Genomic DNA, 14067 nt, shown 5'->3' with positions numbered 1-14067 from the left:
CTTCAGGGTTACATTGTCAAGGGATTTTAGTGGAAGATTTACTCCACAGAAAGCCTCAGTAAGCTTGAAAAGCTCTGTCCCTCTCTGAAGTTGCTCATCTGTTGTCCAGCTTCTCCAACAGAGTTTTCTGCACTTTTTGTTCTCTTCCCTGTTTAGATTTCAAGGTCTCTGCTTTATGCTTGTGGGATGCTGTCTCTGTAAACTTGCTTTATGACTAATCTACTGTACATTACATGCTGAGCAAAATAATAAACCTCCAGTTTCATGGAAGATATTGTGAATACTGCCCCCTTGTGCTTGTGCATGATGTTTTACTCATCATCTACACAAAGTATGTCTATACTGCAATTAAAAACCTGCGACTGACCCATGCCAGGTGACTTGGTCTTGCAAGGCTTGGGCTAAGGGGCTGTTTAATTGCGATGTGGATGTCTGAGCTCAGGCTGGACCCTCGACTCTAGGACCCTGAGAGGTGGGTAGGTCCCAGAGCTAAGGCTGCAGTCAGGAACTTTACAGTGTAATTAAACAGCCCCTTAGCGTGCATCCCTTGAGCTCAAGTCAGCTGGAACAGACCAACAACTAGTATCTAATTTCAGTTCAGACATACCATTAATGCAACAATTAAGAGTTAGGGCCAATGTTTGTATTGCTGTGTACTTCCATCTGAACTATGTCTTTCAGAATGATTTCATTCATTAGAGATGTGTATTCAGTTGCATTTAGCATTATCATAAATTATAGAAAGTAGGCAAGTTAAAGCCCTCTTCCAAATGTGAAATTGCTAGTTTCACATGTGAAGACATTTGAAAATGGTTATGGAAAAATACAGTACAGCCAGCTAATCCCAATTTATTTTTCGTGTAAAACCATGTTCTTCCATAGATATGTGTCTTAATACCTTTACTGTATAACTTTACTAAGTGTTGATTGCATGTATTGCAGGACAATAGGACATTCTAGGGTAAAAGCCTAAAACTAGATCTGGTTGGAAAATGGAATTTCTGTTCCATGGGAAATTCTGACATTTTGAAGTTTGTTTTTGTTCAAAATGTCAAAATTTTCCACAAAATGGAAATTCCAAATTTTTTTGATTCAGAAACACTGAAAAGCTTTGTTTAAATATTGTTAAATTGTTTCACTTTGATAAAATAAAAACATTTCATTCTGATAGTGTCAAAACATTATAATAAATATAATATTAAATATCACACCCTGACACCATCTCTCACATGCCACACTAAAACCATTGTGCATGCACACACTGACTGACACCAGCACACACGGACACCTTTGCGCTCACACATGCTGACAGTATCACACAGACATAATCACACACATCGCCACAATCACACTGACACCATTGTGTGTGCACACACACTGACATCATCACACAGACACAGTTACACACACAGAGACTGGCAGTACTACGCACAGACATAATCACACACACACACACTCTGAGACAATCACACGCTGACACGATTATACACCCTTCCCCCTAACACCATCACACAGAGACCGTCACATATGCACACAGTCATACACACACGTTGTTACACGTGTACTCACACTGTCACACACTGACAGCATCACACACAGTCACATGCTCAATGACAGTATCTCTCTCTCTCACACACACACACACACACACCCCATCCCCCGTAGCCGCCGCTCCCCCGACCCCCCGACTACATCTCCCGACACCGCTCGGCTCGGCTCGGCTCTCCCCCGGCGGGCGGGGCGGGGCGGGCGGCGGCGACGGCAGGGCAGGGCCGGGCCCGCGCATCCCCTCAGAGCCGGCGCCATGGACAGCAGCGGCAAGGAGCGCGAGGCGGTGCAGCTCATGGCCGAGGCCGAGAAGCGGGTCAAGTCCTCGCACTCCTTCCTCAGGGGGCTCTTCGGGTGAGCGGGGGCGGCGGGCGCGGGGGGGGGTCGCTCTCTGTCCTGCGTGTGTAGCCGAGGGGGCGGTGCGTGGGAGGCCCGTGTGGTGACAGGTGTGATCCCTAGGCTCGGCTGGTTCGTGCACAGACATTACAGAGGCATATGACTCGTGTGTGTGTGTGTGATGTACAATGTTTACGTGCACACCCACACGCCTCATTCACAGTCGGCTGTATTCCTGCCACCCTAGCGGTGCCTCTCCAGTTGTGCCCTGTTCCTGGGTGCACCCTGATAATTCATAGTCGGCTGTATTCGTACCACCCTAGAGGTGCCTCTCCAATTGTACCCTGTTCCTGGGTGCACCCTGGTAATTCACAGTCGGCTGTATTCCTGCCACCCTAGCGGTGCCTCTCCAGTTGTGCCCTGTTCCTGGGTGCACCCTGGTAATTCACAGTCGGCTGTATTCATACCACCCTAGCGGTGCCTCTCCAATTGTGTCCTGTTCCTGGGTGCACCTGGTAATTCACAGTCGGCTGTATTCGTACCACCCTAGCGGTGCCTCTCCAATTGCGCCCTGTTCCTGGGTGCACCTGGTAATTCACAGTCGGCTGTATTCGTACCACCCTAGAGGTATTGATCTATAACATAAGGATGCCCATGGTGTTCTTACGCAGATGGTACACAGGAAAATCCCTCTAACTTCCCTCCCAGGCCTGCCATCAGGGAAAAGCTTCCTTCTCTCTGTTGTGTTGCTGCTAGGAGGGGGCGGGGAGGAGAACAAAACGTTGCCTTTAGTTCCTTGTTCCCTGGCTGTATCTGTATAATTTTCCCTCATTGCCTGTATGTTGTTATGCCTTGTACGGATGCAAAAGTTCCAGTGCTCTGTAAATGATGACAGTATGTGTCAAAGCCGGGCATGGAATCGGATCACTGAGCACTCTGCAGTGATTAAAGCTTTTGATGGGTGAAATGGGGTTGTGGGGAAACATCCTGCATTTACCCCTCTTTCTCTTTCTGTCCAAGTTGTTGCTTAACAGACATCATTTATGTAAGAAACCACCATAGTGATTAGTTGCTTCTGAAGGAAGTAGCATTTTTAGCCCGTAATCCAGGTTTCTGTACAATGAGGAGACTCGCTTTTGATAATCCTCTAGTGGCAGTGGAGCCGGCTGCTCTGCGTTATTGGGGCTTTACAATGGAGAATGATGATTTCTCCTCTTCTGCCCTTCTAATATCATCATCTAATCTGCCACACAGCAGCTAATGCATCATTATGTTCATAATAATAACTCCTGCCTTTTAGCCAGTACTTTAAAGATATTTTATGTGTGTCTGTCAGTTTCCTAATCTCTCTCCTTTCTGGAGAGACATAATCTGATGCTGAAATTGTCCTGTTTCTAGAATAAAGGTTGGCAAGGTTTGTAAACAATATTGATCAGAAGATCAGTTAATTACCTAGCATGTATCTAATCCTATTAGGCTATTAGTTCAAATGTATGATTCTGGTATCCCTCCTACAGAAGGCTAAAGGGATTGGAGCCACATTGCTGCTACTGCTGTGATGGAGGTTTCTTTAATGTTATGAAATGAGTCTGTTATTTAAGAAACAAGGAGTTGAAAGTTAATTTCTCTCTTTCATGGAGGAAAAATATTCTCTGCTGAGAGCAGTGGGGAAGGCCTGCTAGTAGGTTGGAACAAAAATAATGCTTCATTTTAGCATATCCTTATAGAATGTTAATCCCCTAAATTAAATATAATTTCTTCTGCACTGAGCAAGATTTAACTCTTAATGTGTTTAGTCTGAGATCATGGTACAAGGCAAGGCCTTTAGTGAGTTTTTTGCCTGGTTGCTTTAATAAATTATTTTATGGGCTGTATTAGTCAAATGCAGTAACCTACTTTAAAATTAACATGTACATTGATTCCAACAGCTTGAGTCTTGCTGTTGTAAGGACTAGTTTATATGCAGAGTTTCACTGGTTAAACTTGAGGTGTGATTTCTATACTGATTTTTATTAACCTGGTGCAAAAAGAGCTTATTTTGGTTTCGCTTAATTCCGTTAGGAACGGGTTGAAGCTAAACTGAAATAAGTAGCTCTTAAACCAAAATAAGAATGTCCAAACAGGGGTTTGCACCATTTTACTAAATCAGCTAAAACACTGAAACCTTGTATGTAGACACGGTAGACACGGCCTAAATATTTGTTCATTTGGCTTCTCAATAAAGCAAATATCATGTGAGGAATTTTACTCAAGGTTTGGAGTTTAAATATTGTGTATGTCTATTTTTCATCAGTCTACAGACTAACAGAGTAAAGTCCTTACCAGTTACATATATACTTGGTGCTTTAAAAGGGCCAGTCTCACAAAGCTTACAATAGTTATGACTAAATCAGCTGGGAGGAAGAATTTAATCCGAAAAATGTGAATGGTAATTGGGAATTGTTCAAGAACGCTTAACTAGATGCCCCAAAACCCACAATTGAGGAAGAAAGTTGTATTGGTTAAAAAACTGATCTGGTTTAGAGGGTAAGTGAAGGCTGCAGTATATAGCAAATGGAAGAAAGGGGAAGTTGATGATGATAATATAAATCTGAATCTAGGAATTGTAGAAAATTGGTAAAGGAAACAAAGGAATTCAAGAAGAAATCTGTGGCATCAGAGTTAAGGACAACAAGGAGGAGGTTTTTTTAAGTCTGTTACGAACAAACCAAATCCTAACAGTGGTATTGGTCCATTACTAGTTGGAAATGGTAGAAATATAAATAATAAAGCAGAAATGGTAAAAGTGTTCAATAAATATTTCTGTTCTATATTTGGGGAGTAAAACAAATAATGAAGTCATATCATATGATGTTGATAACCCTCTTTCCATTCCTCTAGTATCTCCGGAGGGTGTTAAACAGCAACTACTAAACTCCGACATTTTAAAATCAGCAGATCCAGATAACTTGCATCCAGGAGTTTTAAAAGAGCTTGCTGGACCATTAATGTTGGTTTTTCAATATGTCTTGGAACACTAAGGAAGTTCTACAAGACTGATAGAAAGCTAATATTGCGCTGATGTTTAAAAAGGGTGAGTGGGATGACAGGTAATTATAGGCCTATTAGTCTGACACCGATGCTGGGGAAGATAATAGAGTGACTGATATGGGATTCAACTAATACAAAATTAAATAAAGGTGATATAATTAATGCCAATAGACGCTGATGTATGAAAAATAGATCCTGTCATTCTAACTTGATATGTTTTTTGATGAGATTAAAAATTTGGTTAATAAATGTAATAGTGTTGATGTAATGTACTTAGACTTCTGTAAGGTGTTTGACTTGATACCAAATGACATTTTGATTAAAAAATAAACTAGAATGATATAAAATTAACATGGCACACATTAAAGAGATTAAATGCTGGCTAACTGATAAATCTCAAAATTTAATTATAAGTGGGGAATCATTGAATGGGTCAGTTTCTAGGAGCGTCCCGCAGGGATCGGTACTTGGCCTTATGCTATTTAACTTTTTAATCAATGACCTAGAAGAAAACATAACATCATCATTGATAAAGTTTGCAGGTGACACACAAATTGGGGGAGTGGTAAATAGTGAAGGGGACAGGTCCCTGATACAGAGCAATCTGGGTTACCTGCTAAACTGGGTGCAAGCAAACAATATGCATTTGAATACAGCTACATGTAAATGTATACATCTAGGAACAAAGACATACACAGAGGATGGGGATTCTAGCTTTTATTCCTGGGGGAATTCTGCACCACGTGTGCGCATAATTAATGTGCCGCACATAATTTTCCCCCCCCGCAGAAAATAACTTCTGTGGGAAAGTTGCTACAGTTATGCTTTTTGGCCACCAGGGACTGCTGTGGCACTAGAACAGAGCAGAGGCTCCAGGGCAAGCCCCAGCTGAGGCTACCTTCTTCACAGCGTGGGTGGGGCCAGGTCAGGAGACAGAGGATATGGAAAGACAGACAGCGTGGGGCACATGGAGCTGCTAGGGGGTCACAGATTGGGGTTCATAAGGGCTAGTGGGGAGGACAGATGGGCAAGGGCTGAATGGGAGTGGAGGCACAGGGCCACATTGGGATGGGAGAGGGGGTGCTGGGAGATATGACGGGAGAGGGTGCAGGGTCACATGATGGAAGAGGGTGGCTGAGTGGGAGCACAGAGACACATAGGGAGGGGGGAGGAGGTGCAGAGGCACATGGGGATGGGGGAGGAGGCTGCCTGACAGGGTGCAGGGCCACATGGGGACAGGAGAAGGGGATGCAGGGCCACATGGGGGTGGCTGAGTGGGGGTGTGGGGCCACATGAGGATGGGGGGAGTGGTTATATGAGTGGGGAAGGAGGGACACATGAGGGTGCAGGGACAAATGGGGACAGGGGTAGATATTCCTGAATGAATGGGTCTGCGTGGGGGAGGTTCCCTAACAATCCTTCCCCACCCACACAAAAAACCTGTTCTACACTTTTTCCACCTACTCCTAACAACCCTTCAGGTTCATACCCAGGCTTCTTCCTAGCAATTAGTTCCCTCTCCCTTAGAACCTCCATTACTCCTGACTCCACCAAACGTTTGTAACTTCTTCTGAAGGGGTTCAGAAAATGCTTTTCTGTATCATAGTTTAAATGAATTATTACTCAGAGTTCTATATTAATTTGCCTAGTAAGGAATCTATTTGTCAAAAAACAGTTCCTGAATCTTTTTTGTTGTCTGTAATGTTACAGACATATTTGCTGACAGATATTTTGAAATAAATTACCAAAATAATTGAAACTGTTGTGATTATATTGTTTATTTTGACAAAACAGCAGATTTTTGCAGAATTTTTAAAACAATTTTGGTGCAGAAATCTGCTCAGAGTAATCCTTGGAAGCGGTGATTCTGAAAAAGATTTTGGGGATCATAGTGGATAAACTGCTGACCACGAGCTCCCGGTGCAATGCTGTGGCCAAAAGGGCTAATGTGATCATTTGATGCACAAACGGCAAATCTTGACTGGAGTAAAGAAGTTATTTTGCCTCTGCATTTGGCTCTGATGTGACTGCTGCTGGAATACTGTGTCCAGTTCTGGTGACCACAATTCCAGTAGGAAGGTGATAAATTGGAGAGGAGTCAGAGAAGAGCCACGAGAATGATTAAAAGATTAGAAAACCTGCCTTATAGTGATTGACTTAAGGAGCTCAATCTCTTTATTTTAAGAAGGTGAAGGGATGACTTGGTCATAGTCTATAAATACCTATATGGGGAACAGATATTTGACATTGGCTCTTCAGTCTAGCAGAGAAAGGTACAATATGATCCGAAGGTGGGAAGTTGAAACTAGACAAAGTCAGACTAGAAATAAGGCATACATTTTTACCAGTGAGAGGAATTAACCATTGGGACAACTGAGCAAGGGTCATGGTGGATTCTCTATCGTGGACAATTTTAAAATCGAGACTGGATTTTTTTTCTAAAAGATCTGCTCTAGGAATTATTCTGGGGAAGTTCTATGTTCTGTGTTATACAGGAGGCCAGACTAGATGATCACATTGATCCCTTCTGGCCTTGTTGAATCTGTGCTTGTTGATCTTACGACATACCTTGGCTTAAAACTTTGTCTATATTTTAATTTTTTTAAATGACTCTGTATACTGTGTGCATCAGCAAGTAAGGTGTTTTTTTTTGTTTGTTTGTTTCACTTTTGTGCTCCTTGAAGAGAAGGCATTTACCTGTCCCTTATACTGTCTGCAGCAATATCCCTGTTTTTCTGTCCTTTCTTCCTCCTTTCCTCTCACTCTGCTCCCTGCCGCCCCAAATGTTATTACATTTCAGTTATTTATAAACTGCAAGAGAGGGTTTCTAAAAAATAAAAGTTAAAGGAAAATTGGAAATCTTTGTGGAGCAACATTCTTTCTACAGTGCAATTGCCTTTTTAGGGCCTGATCCTGCCTTCCCTTATGCACACAAGTAGGCCTGTTAAAGGTAATTGGAACTACGTGTATAAGTAAGAGAATCCTAGAAGTGTAGAGCTGGAAGGGACATTGAGAAGTCATCAAGCACAGCCCTTTGCGCTGAGGTAGGATCACGTAAACCTAGTCCTGAACCGTCTCTGACAGATGTCTGTTCAGCCCGGTCTTAAAAATCTCCAGTGATGGGGATTCCACAGCCTTCCTTGGAAGCCTATTCCAAAACATAACAGCCCGCATAGTTAGAAAGTTTTTCCTCATATCTGATCTAAAGCTCCCATGCTTTAGATTAAGCACATTACTTCTTGTCCTACCTTCAGTGGACGTGGCGTGAACAACTGATCACCATCCTCTTTATAATAGCCCTTAACATATTGGAAGCTGTATCAGCTCCCCCTTCAATTGTCTTTTCTCAAAACTAAACCGTAGGGCCTGATCCAAAGCCCATTGAAGCTGGCGGGGTGCGGTGCGGTGGGGTGGAGGGCGTTGAGTTCAATAAGGTTTGGATCAGTCCCAGAGTCTGGAAAATATTTTTACGTACCAAGAACAGACTGTCAAAATAGCAACATTTTTTGTATGAAGCCTTATTCTGTGAAAGGGTCGATTTATTTCAGCAAGAGATAATATAAGAGGGTCTTATTTATTCAAGATACGAATTGTGTTGAGAAATCTTCTTTTCCAGTTGACTGGAGCCCCAGTCCTGTAATTGGATCCTTATGGGGTTAAGGGTCTGTGTGTGGATTCAGTTGCAGGGTCTGAACTCATTCCTTTGGCCGCATGTCACTGGTGACAGTTAAACAAAGGCCTTTCTGAAGAGCACTACTAGTCATAAGAAAAATCTTAATGACTGTCTTCTCTGAGCTGTGTAAATATTTTAGCCTTCAACCCTTTTCCCTGGGTCTTGCTTCACTACGTGTCTCTAGTGAACCACAACCGCTTTACGTATTGTTTAATTTTCACTTTTAATCCTTCTACAGGTTTCAGAGTGGTAGCCGTGTTAGTCTGTATCAGAAAAAAGAAGGAGGAGTACTTGTGGCACCTTAGAGACTAATACATTTATTTGGGCATAAGCTTTCGTGGGCTAAAACCCACTTCATCGGATGCATGGAGTGGAAAATACAGTAGGAAGATGTATACGCAGAGAACATGAAAAAATGGTTGTTGCCATACCAGTTATAACAAAACTAATCAATTAAGGCTATTATCAGCAGGAGGAAAAAAAACTTTTGTAGTGATAATCAGGATGGCCCATTTTCAACAGTTGACAAGAAGGTGTGAGTAACAGTAGGGGAAAATATTAGCATGAGGAAATAGTTTTATTTTGTGTAATGATGACCCATCCACTCCCAATCTTTGTTCAAGCCTAATTTAATGATGTCCGGTTTGCAAATTAATTCCACTTCAGCAGTCTCTCGTTGGAGTCTGTTTTTGAAGTTTTTTTGTTGGAGTATTTCGACTTTTAGGTCTGTAATCGAGGGACCAGGGAGGTTGAAGTGTTCTCCAACTGGTTTTTGACTGTTATAATTTTTGACATGTGATTTGTGTCCATTTATTCTTTTGCGTAGAGACTGTCCGGTTTGGCCAGTGTTCACGGCAGAGGGGCATTGCTGGCACATGATGGCATATATCACACTGGTAGATATGCAGGTGAACGAACCTCTGATGGTGTGGCTGATGTGATTAGGTCCTACGATGGTGTCTCTTGAATAGATATGTGGACAGAGTTGGCAACGGGCGTTGTTGCAAGGCTAGGTTCCTGGGTTAGTGTGTTTTGTTGTGTGGTTGCTGGTGAGTATTTGCTTCAGGTTGGGGGTGCTGTCTGTAAGCGAGGACTGGCCTGTCTCCCAAGATCTCTGAGAGTGAGGGATCGTCCTTCAGGATAGGTTATAGATCCTTGATTATGTGCTGGAGAGGTTTTAGTTGGGGGCTGAAGGTGACGGCTAGTGGTGTTCTGTTACTTTCTTTGTTGGGTCTGTTCTGGAGTAGGTGATTTCTGGGTATTCTTCTGGCTCTGTCAGTCTGTTTCTTCACTTCAGCAGGTGGGTATTGTAGTTTTAAGAATGCTTCACAGAGATCTTGTAGGTGTTTGTCTGTCTGAGGGATTGGAGCAAATGTGGTTGTATCTTAGAGCTTTGCTGTAGACAGTGGATTGTGTGATGTGGTCTGGGTGAAAGCTGGGGGCATGTAGGTAAGTATAGCGGTCAGTAGGTTTCCGGTATAGGGTGATGTTTATGTGACCATCACTTATTAGCACTGTAGTGTCCAGGAAGTGGATCTCTTGTGTGGACTGGTCCAGGCTGAGGTTGATGGTGGGATGGAAATTGTTGAAATCCTGGTGGAATTCCTCAAGGGCTTCTTTTCCATGGGTCCGAATGATGAAGATGTCATCAATGTAGCGCAAGTGGAGTAGGGGCACTAGGGGACGAGAGCTGAGGAAGCGTTGTTCTAAGTCTGCCAGTAAGTGTTTAAGAAGCAAAAGACTTCATGGTGAAATCCTGGCCCCACTGAAGTCAATGGCAGTTTTAAACCCAGTGTATTTAAGGCTTATGAAGAGGAAAATAGTCCACAGTAGCTTATGGGGCCATAAAAGCACTAATTTATATTTGTATTATTCAAATCGAGAATCTAGCCAGAGTGAACAAAGCGTATAGATAGGAATTAGTATTAACTAGTGGCGTGACATTTTCATTCAAGATGGTTGCCTTTCATCAACTATTTTCTCATTGAGCTAGCATGCCAAAAACAACAGTGTAACTGTAACACAGGCAATGGAGAGTGATGGCCTGGCCTAGCTGCCCCCGATTACATGCCCGTGGAGTCTGCGCGGGTGTGTAATCGCAGCAGCTAGTCTGGGCTACCATTTGCTGCTGCCTGTGCTACTGCAGCTACAGTACTATTTATGGTGTGCTAGTGTGAGTGTGTCTACTCGAGCTCGGAACCACACCTCCAGTTCCAAGTGTAGATGTAGCCATAGTTACAGTCCTGTACTAGTGAAGATGACACAGCTTGCTACACATATAGAGGTGTCGACTCCATGGGTGCCCCAGGGCTGGAGCACCCATGGGGAAAAAATAGTGGGTGCTCAGCACCCACTGGCAGCACCTCCCCCAGCACCTCCTGTCTGCCCGCAGCCCTGCCACTTGGCTCTTCCCCTCCCTCCAAGAGCCTCCTGCCTGCCACAGTCGGCTGTTCCACAGCATGCAGGGGGCACTGGGGGGGAGGGGGAGGAGCGGGGGCAGGAAGAGGCAAGGGGAGGAGGCGGAAAGAGGTGGGTTGGGGCTGGGAAGGGGCGGGGTTGAGGCTTGGGGGAAGGGGTGGAGTGGGGGCAGGGCCTGGGGCAAAGTGGGGGCGGGAAGAGGCAGGGTGGGGGTGGAGTGGGGGCAGGGCCTGGGGCAGAGTGGGGGTCGAGCACCCCCCCGGGATCTGAGTAAGCTGGCGTCTATGTACACATTTATACATCGTTAGCATAAATCTGTGTAAAACTCTTTTTCTGTTAAACAGTTATTCTTTAAAAAGCACAGTTCTATATATTTTACATAAAACTTATACTTCCAGTTAAAAAAATGGATTTACTGATGATTATTTTCATTTGATAATATCCCTTAAAAGAAAATATTGAGATACAGAAATTAAGATTAAAAAAGTCCATGAGTCAGAGTCAATATTGTGATGAAATATGCATTATTTATGCTTGATGAGAATAATATGCATGTTTGTATTATGTGGGCCGTGTAAGAATGATGATATCTGTATTCATTTCCTTGTGTTTAAGTGCTTAAGTTTCATAAATAATGTAGTAGGTAATTACAGTGTTGTCACTTAGAAACTTAAATGGTTTAATTTTTTTTTTTTAGTTTTGGTAGTTATTTTGCTGTGTCTTTCTGCTTGTGTTGCTCAATGCGTACAGGTATTTGTCCAAGCAAGGCTAATTTTTTTCCATCACTTCTCTCCTACAACCCCATTGAGTTAAGGAAGAATGTGGCTCATATTAAATAGGAAATGTTCCCCAGGAATCGACATTTTGGTCCAAATTATTTTCTTTATTCCGGATTCACATACGTTGTATTCACACAATCGCCATTTGACTGCACAGAACTTATTATAGAGGGAATGGGTAGCCACCTCTATATTTAGGTTTTCTGGATTTGCACTGGTGCAGTTGAGAAAAGAATATGATCCTTTGTGTTTCTTTCTGTTAAACCTTTTCAACATATCAGTCTTGTCTACACAGAGATGACAGTTCATGTTTAGATGCTGCCATTGTAATAAAAATACCACAAACTAATCATGAAGTAGAAAAGGGAATGCCAAAGATATGGCTTATCAGAAATTGAGTGTTTGTTAACTAGTTGGACATGTCTGTTTTATAATAGTATGCACTTACAAAGAGCTTTTATTCTTTGAGATAGTAAGGTTCACATATCTGCTAATGAGGCTTCAGCCTTCCTGTAGCTTTGGGGGAAGAATTCAGACACACAATTTTCCTTTTCTCCAGCATAGTAAAGTCCTGTAGATAGGTAGGGAGTGAAAACGATTTAGTCCAACATATAACTGAGATTGACATGGTTATACATATAGGCTACTTCCTGATTTACTAAGTCACTGTAGCTTGCAAAGTTATTCTCCTGAAACAGTGCCCGGAGAGGCTTGCACATAATTTCTGAAGTATCTTGTGAGGGAATGCATGGAGATCCAGGGGGCCACCTTGAAGATATTTTTCTTAAGGGTAAGCATGTGTACGTTTTCCTCATCTAAGGGTCTCAGAGTGCTTTTTGAACACCAAATAATTTAACTTTCCAGTGCCTTCATACCCAACTTACTTAAGTATCATATGCATTTTACAAATGGGTAAACTGAGACAAAGTCACTTGCGTGACTTCATCCAGGAGCTGACACCGAGTCAATGGCATAGCTGCAGATAGAGGTCACAATTCCACAAGGTACATAAGACCATCCCTAGCTTTAAGCATGTGAGTTGCCCCGCTGAAGCTTAATTTGGGGCCTGAAGTCTTGGCTCGCAGTCCTCTAAAGTAAACCAATGTCCCTTAAATTGTCCTCAGAATTTAGAGAATCATAATCTACTTCCAGTCTTTACACAAAGCTCACATTGGTGTTCGACGGGGCTGGCCTTTAGTGTTAGCAAAGTAAAAGATAATATTGAAAACAATTGGCGTAATGATACTGGAAAAACTAACACTTGATTTAATTATAGCTTGTGCTACAATAGCTAAACCAGTGAAGTGTACTTCAGACTTGTCTTTATTTTCTATTTGCTTACTCTTAATTTTTGAGTTCACAGGAGACCAGGTTATATGGGCATTTTAAGCATTCAGTGTCAGATAGCTGCGTGTAGGTTTCAGAACCAGATCTGCATTAATAATTAGCAAGCTTCACGGCATAAAACACTTACTGTGATAAACGCTATTAGAACATTGATTCCACAGTTTGGAACGTCCATTAGTCCTTTGTCTGGCTTGCTTGGATTCTTTCCTTGGGGAGTATCTTGTGCATTTCACAGTTGCCAATTTGAGTGGAAGTTAGACTGAGTTTCACTTTTAGAGTTTATATTTCAGTGCAGGTGCAGAACTTCCTCTTCTGTTTGGGATTTTTTTCTTTCCCTCCTATTCCCCACACACACCCAAAGTTAGAACAGGCGAATGTCCTCAACACACTGAGAAAAAGACTAGAATTATCCATACAACATGTCTGACAAGATTCTCTATAAAATGTAGTGACCATGACCAGTCAGTTATAAAACATGATTCTAAATGAGGCTGTAGCAGTTCTTGGAGGCTTTGGGAAACTCTTTGTAACTATAGTGCTTATAACAGAGGTGGGCCACATCTGGCCCGTGGGACCGTCCTGCCTGGCCTTGAGCTCTCGGCCGGGGAGGCTAGCCCCCGCTGTCCCCCCTCCCCTGCCGCCACGCCACTGCGTGGGCAGCACTCTGGGCAGCGGGGTTGCGCGCTCCTGCCGAGTAGAACGGCAGTGTGTCTGGCTCTGGCCAGGCGGCGCAGCTGCAAGACATGCTGTTCTGAGCGGCCTGCTAAGTGGGCCGGGGCTGGGGGGTTGGATAAGGGGCAGGAGGTACCAGGGGGCAGTCAGGGGACAGGGAGCGGGGGGGCTTGGATTGGTTGGAGATTCTGGGGGGGGTCGGGGGATGGGGAGTGGGGCATTGGATAAATGTGGGAGTCCCAGGGGCTGTCGGGCGGGGTGTGG

General features: G+C 43.4%; 1 protein-coding gene across 2 annotated transcripts in view; it reads left to right on the top strand.

Moving 5' to 3' along the window:
* The first annotated feature begins 1756 nt into the window (after positions 1 to 1756).
* Positions 1757 to 14067, top strand: part of NAPB (NSF attachment protein beta) — a 34669-nt gene continuing 22358 nt past the window's right edge. Inside the window, exon 1 of one of the 2 annotated variants that reach the window (XM_039529758.1) lies at positions 1757 to 1902. In XM_039529758.1, the coding sequence (XP_039385692.1) occupies positions 1805 to 1902 (98 nt within the window). In that variant the 5' untranslated portion in view covers positions 1757 to 1804. The remainder of the gene's footprint in view (positions 1903 to 14067) is intronic. The other variant, XM_039529759.1, reaches the window with a different exon arrangement.

This window comes from Mauremys reevesii, linkage group 3, assembly GCF_016161935.1.
Source record: "Mauremys reevesii isolate NIE-2019 linkage group 3, ASM1616193v1, whole genome shotgun sequence".
NCBI classification, from domain to species: domain Eukaryota; kingdom Metazoa; phylum Chordata; order Testudines; family Geoemydidae; genus Mauremys; species Mauremys reevesii.
Note: the sequence above shows the minus strand (reverse complement) of the source record. Positions and strands in the feature narration are given on the sequence as shown.